The 15,415-nt window shown below is 36.2% G+C and overlaps 1 protein-coding gene across 1 annotated transcript; it reads right to left on the minus strand.

The window, feature by feature from the left end:
• Window positions 1-530: 530 nt before the first annotated feature.
• On the minus strand, window positions 531-15,150 carry LOC140153541 (potassium channel, subfamily K, member 16-like). The gene is made up of 4 exons (XM_072176318.1): window positions 15,038-15,150; window positions 11,238-11,575; window positions 5,171-5,506; window positions 531-3,383 (listed from the first exon to the last, which is right to left on the minus strand). The coding sequence occupies exons 1-4, from the start codon at window positions 15,124-15,126 to the stop codon at window positions 2,788-2,790; spliced, it is 1,359 nt and encodes a 452-aa protein (XP_072032419.1). The 5' UTR covers window positions 15,127-15,150; the 3' UTR covers window positions 531-2,787.
• Between the last annotated feature and the right edge of the window lie 265 nt (window positions 15,151-15,415).

Genomic DNA, 15,415 nt, shown 5'->3' on the forward strand with positions numbered 1-15,415 from the left:
TTGCCTCAAAGGTGGGGGAGTAAACTGGGGGTCTAGTCCCCCGTAGCACCGCCACTGCAGGCTACTTCCACAGAAAAGGCTGCAAACCTTGATCAAATTTTGAACATTGGGACAAATCATTAGCGTATCTTTGTGCTCAATATTTTGTCCAAATCATTTAAACTCTGCACGCAGGTGTTGATTGCAGACGACAAGTTGAAAATTTTCTTTAAAAAATCTTCAAAATTTTCAGAATTGTACATTATCATGACTATATGTGGTGTGATCAAGCAAAATCAGTCTGAAGTAAGTCATATTCAATTGAGTGGCTCAGTATAAAAACGGCGTATGGCACATTTTTGATCAAATTTAGATATTCAGGTGAAAATTTCCTACTGACCTCTATTTATCATCCAAAGAAGTTACTAAGGTGTAGTAAACAGTCCCCTTTTACTGCTAGAAGTAAAAGAAAACACCCTTTCTTATATTTCCCTATGAATGCAAGATTGCAAAAGTCACTTTTTTCTCAAAATCTCAAATGTGCCTTGTAAGTTTCTTCTAGGATTCTAAAAAGCATTTGCAAAGCTATATTTTGCAGAAACTCCCAATTGAAATTGAACAACCAGTTCAAAAGATATGAGCAATTAATATAGTTTCCAAAACAAGAGGAAATGAAAGGAAATATATCCATTGTTTGGCTATATCTCAAAATCAATATTTCCGACTTCCAACTGATTTAGCTCAATCACATATTTGGAATCAGCATGAAAAATGCATTCAAATGAGTACAAAGCCTAAAATTGTTCCAGTGATTCTTGAGATAGCTCTTGATATTTTGAGAAAATACCTCGAAACTTGCATGCAGAGCATTAAAAGGGCATTTCGTGATCCACAGCATCATCCCCCTACTTTTCTTAACAAAAGTTGAGATTTTTATACCACTATCTAAGCATCTGACTACATAATGTTTATGTACAAAAATTTCTTGCAGATTAATTCGTTTAGCAAAAATATTTTGAATAATTTGAATTGCATTCTGGTACTCCAGAACAAAATTACAACACATTGTCTATGAAGCAGTGTAATACACATAATCATGCATAACTCCCTGCAATCAACTGAAATTTTTGGATTGAGCTTTTTTTGTGGATATCTACTGAAAAATGTCATAAAAAGAGGATGCTAGAGTCACGAAATACTCCTTTAATGCTTCTTTCACCATCATCATTTGAGTATCAACTTGGCCATCCTCTATATATTGTTGATATATTTTACAAGTTTAAGACTTACAAGAAGTTGTCTTGTTTTTGAAAGAAATATATCATTTGTATCAAATACAGAACAATTTACAATCACGTTAGCTCTTTAATAGATTATACATGTTCTTCAAATTAAGTACACATTTGAAAAGAGATTCACATAAACATAATGTTGAGTTGCCTTTTTAGTATTAATTATTTTCAGTTGTTGGCAAACTTTAAACTGAAATGTTATTTTGATATATAAAGTAATGTCAAATTCAAGCATCATGAAGGCACATGTTTACCGTATTTGGGTTTTGGTCCATTTTGGTATGTCATGCAAAAAGGTGATTTGTGAACGTTTGGGATAGAACTAGTTCCTGTCCTTCAAGAGGTGTTGCACTCACATCGCAGCCTAGCAGCCTATGAGTGTGCAGCACGCCTTTGAGGGGGTGCATGTGAAGCCGGGATGTACAGTGGCTGGCCACGAAGCAGCCTGTGAGCACACAGCACGAGAAACTGGGGGATTTTGTAATCAGAGAGGGCTTGTTACAGTCCCCTTGGCACTGAACAAGTACAAGTTTGGCATAGCTTGAATTTTGATTACTAAAAGATTTAAGATTAGTCCATCATGATTATTTATAACTTCACTGTGCACCCATTTGGAAATGGATAAATGATAGGTATCATAATCATGTGCAGTTGGCCAGTTGCCTGTAAGTACAATTATGCTGGTCTATGATTATGCTTGATGAGATATATGGCAATTTGATATCGGCCTGGTATTTTGAAAGGCTAAAGGTTCTGAGAACGCTAAATGTTAGAGGGACAAAGGGCACATTGACATACATGATAGTTAGACAGTCTATTCTCAACACGAAAACAAAAGGGAACCTATGCAAAGTAATAGGAGTGTTATTTAAGGGCTGGTGCAATAATTATGTGTACCCCCAGGGTGGTGAATTATAGGGGGGGGGCAAAATATTTTTGGCAGGCCAAAAGGGGTTAGCAAACATTTTTGGCAGGTTGAAAGGGGGGGTGAAGCGATTTTTGGCAGGTCGAAAGGGGGGGGGGGCAAATTTTCAGTGGCACAGATATTTTGGGCACCGTTTCTATATTACGCCCTAAAAAGGTGTAGGAAATCATTAGGAACACATTCAAATATGCAAAATTTCCTGCTTGCTGCGCTCGCATAATATGATAAGACAATTTAAGGTTTTAAATTCTGGTTCCCAGAAATCTTAGTGTGTAAAGGGTGGGGCAAAGATTTTTTGGCACGTCCGAAAGGGGAGGGTCAAAGGTTTTGGCATGTCAACAGGGGGGGGCAAAGTTTTTGGCATGGTCAAAGGGGGGGGCAAGCAATTTTGGCAGACCACTTAGAATTCACCATCCCGGGGTACACATAATTATTGCGCAGCCCTTAATGTAATGAGGTGATGCATCCTATTGCAAAGGATTTTGGGAAGGGTAAGATATCTGCTTTTTACTCATTTTTAGCAGAATTGTTTATTAAGCACATCGCTTGTGACAAAAAATATCTATATATCCTACATTCAAGTTGCAAGGGTTACGTCGTCACCTCTTTCAATTCCACTTCATTATCATTTGCCACCGACAACTCCGATGTTACAGTCTCAGTTTCCAATTTATCATCTGGATCGACCACTGTAAAATTTCCATTCTTACTATTTCCATCGTCTATGGTTCCATTTGAGGGTGCAACAACTGGCTTTTCATCATAATCAGTCAAAATCCCATGCATCTTATCATCCGATGGTGAGATTATAATCTCGGGAGTATCCTGCCCATGATAGGACCCCCTCTTGCTGCCTCTATAATGTAATCTTTTACTTGGTCTTCTCTTTCTCTTGTGATCAGGATCTCCTTCATCATCCGAACTACTGTATCTGATATTAGCATCAGATCCTTTGATATGAGAAAATTGTTTAGCAACTCGATCGTGTACAACCCTTCCGGTTGCCATGGATGCAGTTGCTACGGTAGTTACAGTTGTTGAGACTCTCTCTTGAACAACTTTTCCAGTTGAGGTTAAAATCTTTCCTATTTGTTGTATGATGAGTGCTAAGTATGATAAGCCAAATATGATCCAAAAGTATACCATCACTACATAAACATCTGGGTAGTCTATATCCCGGTTTTGTTCTGAAAGAAGGGGGAAAAAGAACAACAAAAATGGCAATTTTAGGATTTCATTTCATGTTGACAGAGAAACACGAAGAGATGCAATTGATAGTCAATTATAGAAATCTGAAACCGTGCATATTTTTGGCTGTATATTATCTTGTATAGCCTATTGAGTTTCAATGCATAGTGATCATTATGATAACATTCAATGGGGGGCACCGTCACTCAGAAGACACGTTACTCAGAAGGCCCGCTATTCAAAAAATCTGTCAAATTCTGAATAGCTGACTTATTTTCATTTTAAAGCCATAATGTGCGATTTGCTTCACAGCGACGCCCTCAATTTTACTCAGATTTCTACTTTTTGCATAATTATAATGCCCAGTGGTGTACTAAAATACCACGTAAAAGACTAAGCCTGAAGTGCTTTAATAACAGTAAGATTTAACTTTTTATATTAAAACCGGGTCGACCCGGTTTTATTCAGAGTTCATGTCAAGCATGATGCGATCGGCGAGCGTAGTACACGCATTGTAGGCACTGGAATGAAATCGCAATTTTCTTCGTTATACCTCATTTGTTTGGCTCGAAATTAAAAGGGGATAATGTGATCAGTGAAAACAAACATTTAAATAGGAATCTATTCTTTATGCAAATCACATATTATTGCTTTAAATGACCTGCTAACCAGAAGACCCACTAATCAGAAATCCTGTTAATCAGAAGGCCCGCTATTCAGAAAATATTTTCTGAGCAGTGGGTATTTTCTGAGTAGTGGGCCTTCTGATTAACAGGCTCTTTGCAGGGTTAGGGTTAGGGATTAGGGTTAGGGTTGGATACAGCCCGCTAGTCAGAAAAAAATTCTGAGTGGTACATAAAATTCAACAAAAAGCCCACTATTCAGAAAGTCTGTTATTCAGAAGGCCCGCTACTCAGAAAATTCTGACTAGTGGGCCTTCTGAATAAAGGGTTTTCTGAATAGCAGGTCTTCTTACTATACTGTGTCTTCTGAGTGACAGGCTGCACCCCATTCAATATAGTCCTTCTAAGATTACATGGTATAAGGTATGTATATTTTTGTCCAATGAATTTCTTTCTTCATTTGCTTTTTTTCCATTGGATATTTAATCAAAAATATTGAATTTTCAATCTGTTGCCAACTGCAATTAGGAACAAATCCCATTTAGCGATTAAAGTTAGGGATAAATCTATTCCGATTTAACATTCAGTCAAAAAGGATTGATTTGCAAAATTGTTTTTCAATCTTTTTAACCAATAGAAGTGATTCTAAATCTTTTAGTGACTGCAGTTAGTAGTAACACTTGATTGCATGATGAAATGCAGGGGTTCAAATTCGCAATCAATTGCAGGAACCTGTTTAGGTTCTCATACAGGGGTTTGCGAGAACCTTTGGTTCTCATCAAAACTAGGCTACACAACATGCGATCTGAGACTTGGAAGCTTACGAGAACCAATTTTGGTTTTCCTAGTTGTAATCCAGCTAGAACCTTCAGGAGAACCTGTTCTTGGGTTCTCCTCGGATTTGAATCCCTGAAATGAGTCTGCAAAAAGAGATAGAGTCCATCCAAATCCATTTCAATCTATTTATAAAATAGATTCCTATCTTCAACCATTGAAAGATTGAAATATATCAATTGAACAGGGTAAATATTACTGTAATATTTATTTTAAGATACTTATTTGTTTATTTATTGCAATTATTATGTCATTGTCTTGTATTTTGCCAGTACTAACTCAAATAAATATTTTTATGATTATTGCAAAATATTTTCAAATTGTCTTACCGACAACATAATCCCCAAATCCAATGGTTGATACAGTTATAAAACAATAATACCAGGCTATTTGAAAGTCCCAATCTTCTATTTTCGTAAATATTATAGCTGGTATCGTTACAAAGAACACAAACATAGATCCGCCAATAATACACAGATGAAAAAGCACTCTCTGCCATTTTTGCTTCAGTCTAGTCCTAAATGGCCTCTCCGCCATTTCAGTTAGGTTGCTAAGCTTTTCTCCTATCGCCGTCAGCATGATACCGCAGGCTGGGATTCCAATGAGAGCAAAAACAATGCAAAATGTCTGGCCCGCCGGGGTTGTCGGTGCTATGTGACCGTATCCTGCGGGGAAGAAACATTAATAAGTATCAATACTTGTATTTTCTTGAATTGATTATTTTACACAAGCATAAAGCTAGAGCATTTGTCACACAGTAAAGGAGGATTTCGTGATCAGCATCCTCTTTTTATGAAATTTTTCAGTAGATATCCAAGAAAAAAGCTCATTTCCAAAATTTCAGTTGATTCCGATTTTGCGTTTGCGAATTATGCATGATTAGGCAAAAAAAAAAGAAGGTTTGTCTCAAAGCTTGCGCGCATTTTAAAATCACACAAGTTAAAAAAAAACCCACTGCATTTCGCATTTTTTTTGGCCTTATGTATAATATTATACCGTCTGCTCCATAGACAATATGGTGTAATTTTGTTCTGGTGTACCAGAACGTAATTCAAATTTCACAATATTTTTGCAAAACGAATTAATCTGCAAGTAATATTTGGTACATAAACATTGTGGCCAGAGGTTTGCAGTGGTATAAAAATCTCAACTTTTTTTGAGAAAAGTGGGGGGATGAGGCTGTGGATCACAAAATGCCCTTTAAGTAAGACAAAAGAAAATTAAATAGGTCAAAAACACACACATTCACACAAACACCCCCACAAACAAACAAAATCTATACAAAAACAGAGACTATCTATATGAAGACTGTCCTATTGACATATTGATGTTACCTCACTTTGAACCACAACGGCCTCATCCCAAAGACATAGTTCAATAACCTCAATTAAGCAATCATACTGCAAAATTTAACCTCAAGTTGCAGAGTATGAGTTTTTGTACCCATATTTTCAAAGGTCATTCAATAAATGTACAAATGTATTGGGGTTAAAGGACTGTGCCCTGATAGATGAGCATGTTGTGGATCCTAGTGCCTGCTGGTCGTAGTAGTACCCTGGGTGGGAAAAAGACAACAAATATATATTGAAATTATACTCTTATTGTATATCCTGTATGTATTTTCTTCAATTTACTCCTAATTTTTATATTGACTCATATTAACCCTATAACTACAAAGAGGGGTTGTACCCCCCAATTATTTATCCATCATAAAATGCGTGTGTTTACACCCAAACGACCTAAGCTAATCGTAGATCCATCCTTTGTGCTTATTGTAATCACAATTTTTTTTATCCCAGTACCTCAGGGGTCATCCATAATTTTTGCCATTTTCACTTACGTACAAAGCGTACGTAACTTTTTACCCCCCTCCCTCCCTCGAGTTACGTACAAATAAAATGGCGAAGGATTTCCATGAGTACTACATATACGAGGGGGTATCCAAAAGTTTTTGACATCACCCAGAAGGAAAAGAGCTATATCGATGAATTTTGTCAGTGTAATCACTGGTCCTTATGTACATTATGGTCCAAAAATGGTCTCAAAAGTATGTTTACTTTTTTTACAGGTGGCGCTAGATGGGCAGTAGGCGCATAACCTGCAAGATGGTGAAAAACCATATTTTCATGAAAACGAGAGCCATCAATAAATTAAAATATCAGCTTAAAATGCAGCCCGAATCTAAACTACATGACTCAATGTACCCCAAAATCTGCTGAAAACCCAATACTCTCTTTTCCACTAAGAACCCCCGGAATCACATCATATATATGGGGAACCAGTACCAGGGGGACATCCCTTTGGCATGTTTAATGTATGCTCTTGCAATTAAACTATGGGTTTCATGTCTTTTGTCGCAACAGTGCAGGCACACAATCCAAACTTGAGCCTTTGATGCCATATAAACACCTCAAAAGAAATAAGTCCCCCTCTGAACATGTCGTCATAACACCGTAAGGTTTCGTTTTGTACCAACAAAACTAACTTTGAAATAATTATATAACTGTTTACTAAGTGCTGTGTGAAAATGAGAGATTTCCATGACTTCAGGGCTGAATGAGTCTAAATTGAAGACAAAAAGTGCCCTTTCCAAAAGTCACAAAGTAGGCCTATGCATGTTAACTGCAAGGCGTATTGGGACAAGGAATGGAATTGACCATCTTACAACTCACTGTGCTGAACTCTGCACCAAGGGGATTTGCATGGCTGAATGATCAAGAATTGATACACATTACAGTAAATATTCACTTGGTGAGGATTTTAAACTGCACTCAAACACATGGGGTTTTCCATTAGTAACAAGCCATGAATCAACTTTTGTGACAAGCATAGCCTACTTTGTGACTTTTGAAAAGGGCAGTTTTTGCCTTCAATTTAGGCTCATTCAGCCCTGAAGTCATGGAAATCTCTCATTTTCACACAGCACTTAGTAAACAGTCATATAATTATTTCAAAGTTAGTTTTGTTGGTTGTTAGAAATTGTTAAAACAAATTGTACAATTTTAGGTCAATTTTATATGAATAAAATATTGGAAAAAATCATAATTTATCACTTTCATTTTTTTTTATTGCTCAGATAAATCGCCATTTTTCTTACGTACACATGCCCAGGATTTTTACCCCCTCCCTCCCTCTTACGTACGCTTTGTACGTAAGTGAAAATGGTGAAAATTATGGACGGTCCCTTACTTGGGGTAGGACCAGCCATCAAAAATGACCAGGGGGGGGGGTTGGTGAGGCCCACCATTTGTTTCTACAGTTAAATCAGTGGGCACAATCACATTATGATGTCATAGCGACATTATGTGGGGAATGTTTGTACTTATTTTGGTATCACTGGATAGAAGAGACCCATAGCTATATATTGGTTCTAAATATAACAGTATGATGTTTATAATTGAAAATTGGGGGTGCAGTAACCACCCTTTGCACCGGCGTGTCCAGGATCTGTTCCTGCGGGGGCTCAGGGGCTTAATGGCTAAAATTGCCCAAAAACGGCTGATTTTACATGATTTTTAACAACGTGCGGGGGGCTTCAGCCCCTAAAGCACCCCCTGGATTCGCCACTGCTTTGTAGTCAGTGTTACCAAATATGGCTCGGTAGTTCTAGGGTTAGGGTTAAAGATAGTTTCTAATCTGATACAAAAGTACAACATGTGTCATTGCCAACAGTGCTATACCGATCTACTCTATGGGTGGGGATTGCTGTATGATTATGGTATCATGGAACCATGATACACATTATGATCATGGGGAGACCAAGCAACTACAGATCATGTGTTGATGATATGTGCAGGTAGCAACTGAGCAACAATACCAACAATATCAAATTAATGTAATTACTCTTTGTGATTATTCACATCAGATGCATCTGTGGTCTGTGTTCATATGTACCTTTTATGGTGTTTGAATTGGGCAATTGCTCATTTACATTAAAGCATAGAAACAAACGAATGAACAACAACAACATGCATACTAACTAACAAATTATGTAAATTTTTCAATGTTATGTTTTGTGTCCTTAAATGAAGTTCCTTTGTATTAAATCAATTTCACATTAATTTTTTTGAAATGTGACACATTTCTATGGAGGTCGAATTTAAGGGCCAAAGAAGATATAATTTTTTGTTCATCACAAATTGTGTGGTGTTTTTTTATGGATACCTTTATATAGGCCTTACACACTAAAAAGTTTAGAAAAGTAGTCCAAATATTCAAATAATTTATGCAAAATCTGATGTTCGTAAAATCTGAGGGTTTGTAACATGGGTTTATCATGCTTATTGTGCAGAGTGGGAAGACTGAAGGAGTTTTTATGCATACCAAGAGTTGATAGTTTAGAATTCCCTGCACATCTTGGTATTTTCAATCAGTATCAAATCTTAATCAAAGAACATAAAACATGAAATATGTGATGCAGGACATCAAAAGGGTGGACTTTGCAGGTGAAGTCAATTTTAGTTAATTATTTCTGCTTTGAAAGCATTTTGCAAGCTTTAAAATGACACCTCAGTTGCTAAAATTGATCAAGGCATTCATATTTTATAAGTGAAAAAGCATCTCAAATTCTTATTATTTTCCTTATTCAAATGACCTTAATAATTACTTCCGCAGCTTTTGCAGTTCGATTTGTACCTGACCCAAGTAAGTCAATTGCAATTGGGCCATTCCTTTTAAAATGCACACTACCCCTGCGGAAGATTTTGGAAATATCTTCCACAGAGGGAGTATCATGAATTTCAGATGGAATGAACACATTAGGCAGCTCCATTTGAATTTTATACACCCTCTTTGAAAGATTCAACATGAATCTTCCACAGAGGGAGGGTGTGTTTCAAATGGAGCTAGGTAATGTGTTCATTCCATTTACTGAAATTCATACGCCCAGTCCCCCTGTGGAAGATATTTCCAAAATCTTCCACATGGGTATGGATATTAAATGGAATAGCACAATACACTTGATTTACTTGATTAACATGCTTATTCTTCATGCTCAAACAACCATGCTTAAAATAATTAGTTTCCTTCTAAATTAAGAGTGTTGGTTACAACGTACTGCCAGTTAATAGTTATTAAATTAAATTCCACAGAAGGTTTTTGTACTATTAATTTAAATCCAAACTACACATTATTTAGGCCAGATGAAAGTCTCTGTTAAAGGGGCATGGTCGAATCTTTTTATGTTCTGTTTTTTATCTTACATTTGAGGCCTACATGTACCAATAAAGCAATATTTTAGATGGTGTGTACAAATATGTGGTGAATTGTAGTTACCCACCTGAAGTGATGCACTATCCTATGGGGCATTGTTTAATATACATGTTTGATTCTTTTTTGAATTTTTAAGTCAGGGGCGGATCCAGGAATTTTCAATAGAGAGGGCGCCGAGCCAACACCGCCGCCACCACGGCTCGGCGCCCACACAAAGTCAGGCGCCGTTCTGCAAAAATACACAGAGTCAGGCACCGCTCTGCAAAAAATAGAGGGGGCGCGCGCCGGGTGCGCCCCCCTCTAAATCCGCCACTGTAAGTTGTATTGCTCCAGTAGTTTTGCTATATGGGAATCAAACATGTATAACAATGCCCCATAGGATAGTACATCACTTCAGGTGTGGTTACCACAATTCACTACATCTTTGTTCACACCATCTATAAACTAAACATACATAATCCGGGTATTAAATTTGACTGGGATAATGAGAAAAATGAGCTCCTTCTGATGCCAACATTTCAGTTTTAATGAAGAAAGTGGGTGATAGGCTGTCGATTAGGTCACACCCCTTTAAGCTCAAATGCTCATTACTTAAAAATATACCATTTTTCTTTTCCATAGTCTAAAATTAACTTTTTCTATAAAATCAACTAACATTTTTTAATGTTAGTTGATAATTGGTGATTTTTAAGCACCAGATTCATTGAAACATGGCAAAGACCATTTTCCTAGATACCGTACTTGAATAACACATTATTTCGCTGCTCATTTCTAAAAAACTTGAACAAAGACTTCCAATATGATTGCTATATAACAGATTTTGTAAATCAAATGCTTGCTACATGTAGATGGCTTTATAAATTATATTGAAAATAAGAAATCAAAGTTACATACTATTTTGAGTGGATAAAGTTCTTAAAACATTGAAACAAAGGAATTATGGATCCCTTTGATTCATCACAGAACTCTGAATGGAGAGAGTAGTTATTGCACTTCCTATAGCTATAAAATAAATGCACACTGTTTGCAATACTACTGCATTTTGAGATATGAAACAATTTTTCAACTTGATTGAATGGACGATATACCCCAGCAACAAATCAATCGATAATGAAACTTTACAAAGTTACAAATAATATTATGTTCTTTTGAAATTTAATATATATATATTAAAGAAAAAGTTACCTATAGTTGTGACTGTTATTCCAGAGAAGAAGAAAGCACTGCCAAAATCCCAATTAGATGGGCTAGTCACATTGCCCGCAGGACTTATACCATTACCGGCTGCCTTAACAACAACATCAATTATCATCTCCAATGTATCACTATCAAGACAGGTGTAATTAGCAAGAATACCCTCCTTAAGCTGCCGGACATTATTCCTTGTTTCATCCTCTTGTCCGCTCTCCAAGTAATGAAATATACCAGCACCAAGTATCAAGTAGACATGGAAAACAACCGATAAGATGATGAGCTTCTTCCATTTCATCTTGCTCAACTTGCTGTTGCCTGGTACGTCAACTCTGCAAAAATTAATTTACAAATTTAATAAGTCATTGTTTAGAAACATTATTGAATGTGCAGACTCCAGTTGATGCGCAAAAAAATACTACGCAAGCTACGTGTAGAAGTAAAAGTGTAGACTAGTGTTTACTGGTATACATGATACTCAATTTAGTCTGAGACAATTTATGTTGTTGTCTGATGTTCAAATATTGATTCTACAAGTTGGATCCCAAACATGCTCATCTATCAGCACAAGTTCATTTTTCCTAATACGTTTGTACATTCATAGAATGAACTTTGGATGCATTAGGTATACAAACTCATCTCCCACATTTTGAAGTCAAAGTTCAAGCTGTGATTCTTAAATAGAAGTTAATGAATTGCACCATTTGACATGAGGACATTGTAGATGATAGTATTTATTATCAAAACTTGATCTTCCTATAAAAATTCCAACAAAAGTAACGAGTTAAATAAAGGGGATATTTTGTACAATTTTGAAACAAGCACTTGCAACTTTCAGTAAAATTTGTTGGGATTGCTAAATTGTATGTAAAATTGCAAGATATTTGACGTGACTAAAGAACTATGCATGCAAGACTATAGAACTATTATAATACAATAACCAAATCAGTAAACAGAAGACAAATTGGGCTGTTCAAGAAACTAGTGGCACTCACTCAAGAAGACATGTGATTTTTTAAAACAGAATTTCTAATATCTGCCTTTTTAATAGTGGTTCAAAAGTTATAGTTGTCTTTACGTGCTAATCATTCTGGAATAGTCCATTTATAAAGAATACACTTTTCAATGTGGTCAGTCACCACATAGGACTCGGACTAGTGTGAAATCGAATCCCATGCTTCCTCTTAAATACCAGATGGTCATTTCTAGTCATCAGAATATGCTTCCATTTTACTGCTTGAATTTGCACGAAATAAACCACTTATGTTATTACCTAGATTGGAATGCAATGAAGACAGATGATTGCTCTGACAATTAAAATCAGGTTGATCTACTTTCCACATGGTATAATGAACTGAGATAAAAATGAGTGTTTTATCAGATGGAAACACTGTTTGAAAACAAACACCAGGTAGAAATGCAAAGTATGAGCTGTGAGTGGATGAGACAGGCCTATGAAAAGGTCACCTACATGAGGTCATCAAACGCAGCATGGTATTGATATGATATTACTTACTAAAGTATAAGATATGTTATTGTATAATAGATTATAATTAGTAATTAATACATGTATGTAAGCAAGTTCTCCATCTTAATTTTTAAATGTTTATAATTTTGGTATGTGGTGGTATTTGATGTGGGTATTCCCATTGGTGGGCAATGTGATCAGTGGTGGCACCAGGGGGGAGGGGGATATCTGGGGGAAAAGTGAATTTGGGGGGGGGGCAAAATCAACCAATTTTGCACAAAATTGTCACAAAAAGTGGAAATATTTATATATATTTTGGGGGGGGGGGCGGTTGCCTTAAAAGTTGGGGAGGGGGCCAAACTGGGGGACAAGATAAATATTTTGGGGAACCTGAATCTGGATCTACTCCCTTAAATCTTCATCACATAATGAATATGGAATAAATTTCAAATATGTAGGGCACTAGATGGGATAGAGGTTATTACCCTTTAATACCACCCATCCACCCTCTTTCATTTTTGACAGTTTGCTCCATGGATCAAGCAAATGTTTGTGTATATTTTTTTGGGTATGTAAAATGATTTACCTAATGTATTGGAAAAATGTTTTTTGTGTTGCCTATATAGGAGTCATTCTAGGTGGTATACAAACTGTGAGGTTTTTATATAACGAGAAAAAAGTGGGTTGGGCCATTTTGTGACACATGTGACCCAGGTGAATATTGTTACTTCTGTTGTTTGGGTTTTATGTTGATGTCTTGGGGATGTTTGTACTCTGAAGTGGGGTACGGTTATATGGAGAATTAAAATTTTGGTGAGTCACCATCACCATGATCACAGAATTGGAAGTATTATGTTTGGTCAAGTTGGGATATGGTGTTTTATGTTAATGTATTGGGTATGTATGTAATTTGAAGTGGGGACGATCATTTGGAGAGTTCAAATATGGTGAGTTGTCACCTTCAGCAAATTGGAAGAGTTTTGTTTGGTAAAGTTAGGATGTGGTGTGCTATGTCAATGTCATTTGGCATTTTGTACTTTGAACTGAGGACTATTTGGAGAGTTCAAATATGGTGACTAATAATTTGGAGAGTTCATATATTGGTGAGTTGTCACCTTCAGCATATTAAAAGAGGTTTGTCTGGTAACTTCTGTTATTATTCTGTCTTTCCTGTCACAAATGTCTGAACAACTCCCTTTCTTTGATAAAGTTAATGATGGGATGTGAAAGACAAATACTGGTCTGTGAGGGTCTTTTTCCTATTGGCCTAAAACCTTGAGTTTGGTTTAGTTGTTTGGTTTACTACAGGATGTCCAAAAATGGAATTTGGTCATTCATCTTTTTTTTGGTCACACATGCGTACAGACCATTTATGTGAGTGATCCCCCGGGCCAATTTAGCATTCCAATTCGGTGAAGGTGACAACTAATCAATATTAAATGCAAATCATTATTTATTTAAGTTTTGACACAATGTTTGTAAATGTTTACAAAAACACATTTTACAACAACATTTTGACAACATTGCAAAGTGTTGATATTTGTTCGCATACAGAATGTTTTATGACCTTGATTTTGTGTTTGCTGAAATTGGTATTGATTATATAGTTATTACAGAGGAAACTCGTTAACACAATAACACACACAACAATTTTCAACATAAATATTATACCTGTAATGCCCTGACAACACGAACTCCTGTTAAGACAGACTCAAACGATAGCGACAATGATTTTGTGTTTAATGAACCTGTAAAAGCATAAAAGGAGGTTTACGTGCACACACAACTTGCGACCGGTTCTAGGTATGGGTCCTTTACGTTTTTTAAAAGCACAAAAATGACAAACCCTATCAAAATGCATGGCCGTTTATGATAATAATTTTATGGACTTTCTGTATTCATGGTATGGAATATTATAATACCGGGACTACTAAATTTTAATTTAAATACGCCTTATACGGGATGGATTTAGCAGGATGGATTTAGCGGACCGACACTTATTTGACATATTTAGAGAGCATTTGTCGCATTTGTCATGTTGAGAACGTTTTTAATTTTTTTTCAAACTTTAATTTAAAACCGGGACTTTTCCATGTCCTATAGAGCCATATCATAGACGATCTATGGCTATATATGCCTATACACATAACACAACCGAATAAAACACACGCTCAAGGTCACCGTGGTGTAAAAATTGAATTAAACAATATAGTAAAATTGATTTTTGGTCCAGGGTTTCTGATCTATAAATTATAGCTATGAAAACATATGCATTTTAATACGTACTGCTACTAGCAAATTATCCCACATTTCAAAAAATACATACCGAATTACTTGAACTCCATTTTCGCCTTCAGTGACCATCTCCATTTCTTCATCAGGATCACCATCATTTACCCCTAAAGCTGTCGACATTGTTACCCTAAACTAAACTAAACTAAACTAAACTTTAAAAGTTTGTTGTGATTGCGTTTGAATTTACACAGTATCAATGCATTTGCTGAAATCGGGCGTGTGTTTTGGTTTGTTTGTGTCTTTGCGTGGGTTGCTCTGCAGGTCAGTAACACTTTCACTGCGATGACGTTCACTTTACTTCCGCATTCTGACACACTTATAAGACCGGGTTAAAATGCTTCCTAAACTGGTTTATAACTTTTATTCTAAACTTAATATTGTTGCCATAGTGATCCTGTGAAAGATGCAT

Source organism: Amphiura filiformis, chromosome 5 (assembly GCF_039555335.1).
Source record: "Amphiura filiformis chromosome 5, Afil_fr2py, whole genome shotgun sequence".
NCBI classification, from domain to species: domain Eukaryota; kingdom Metazoa; phylum Echinodermata; class Ophiuroidea; order Amphilepidida; family Amphiuridae; genus Amphiura; species Amphiura filiformis.

Excerpts from the sequence above, each read along its gene's own strand:
- LOC140153541 (XM_072176318.1), bottom strand. The coding sequence starts at position 15,126 with ATGTCGACAGCTTTAGGGGTAAATGATGGTGATCCTGATGAAGAAATG. Across the intron at positions 11,576-15,037 it reads AATGGAGTTCAAGTAATTCG|AGTTGACGTACCAGGCAACA; the intron begins GTATGTATTTTT and ends TAATTTTTGCAG. Across the intron at positions 5,507-11,237 it reads AATAACAGTCACAACTATAG|GATACGGTCACATAGCACCG; the intron begins GTAACTTTTTCT and ends TCTTCCCCGCAG.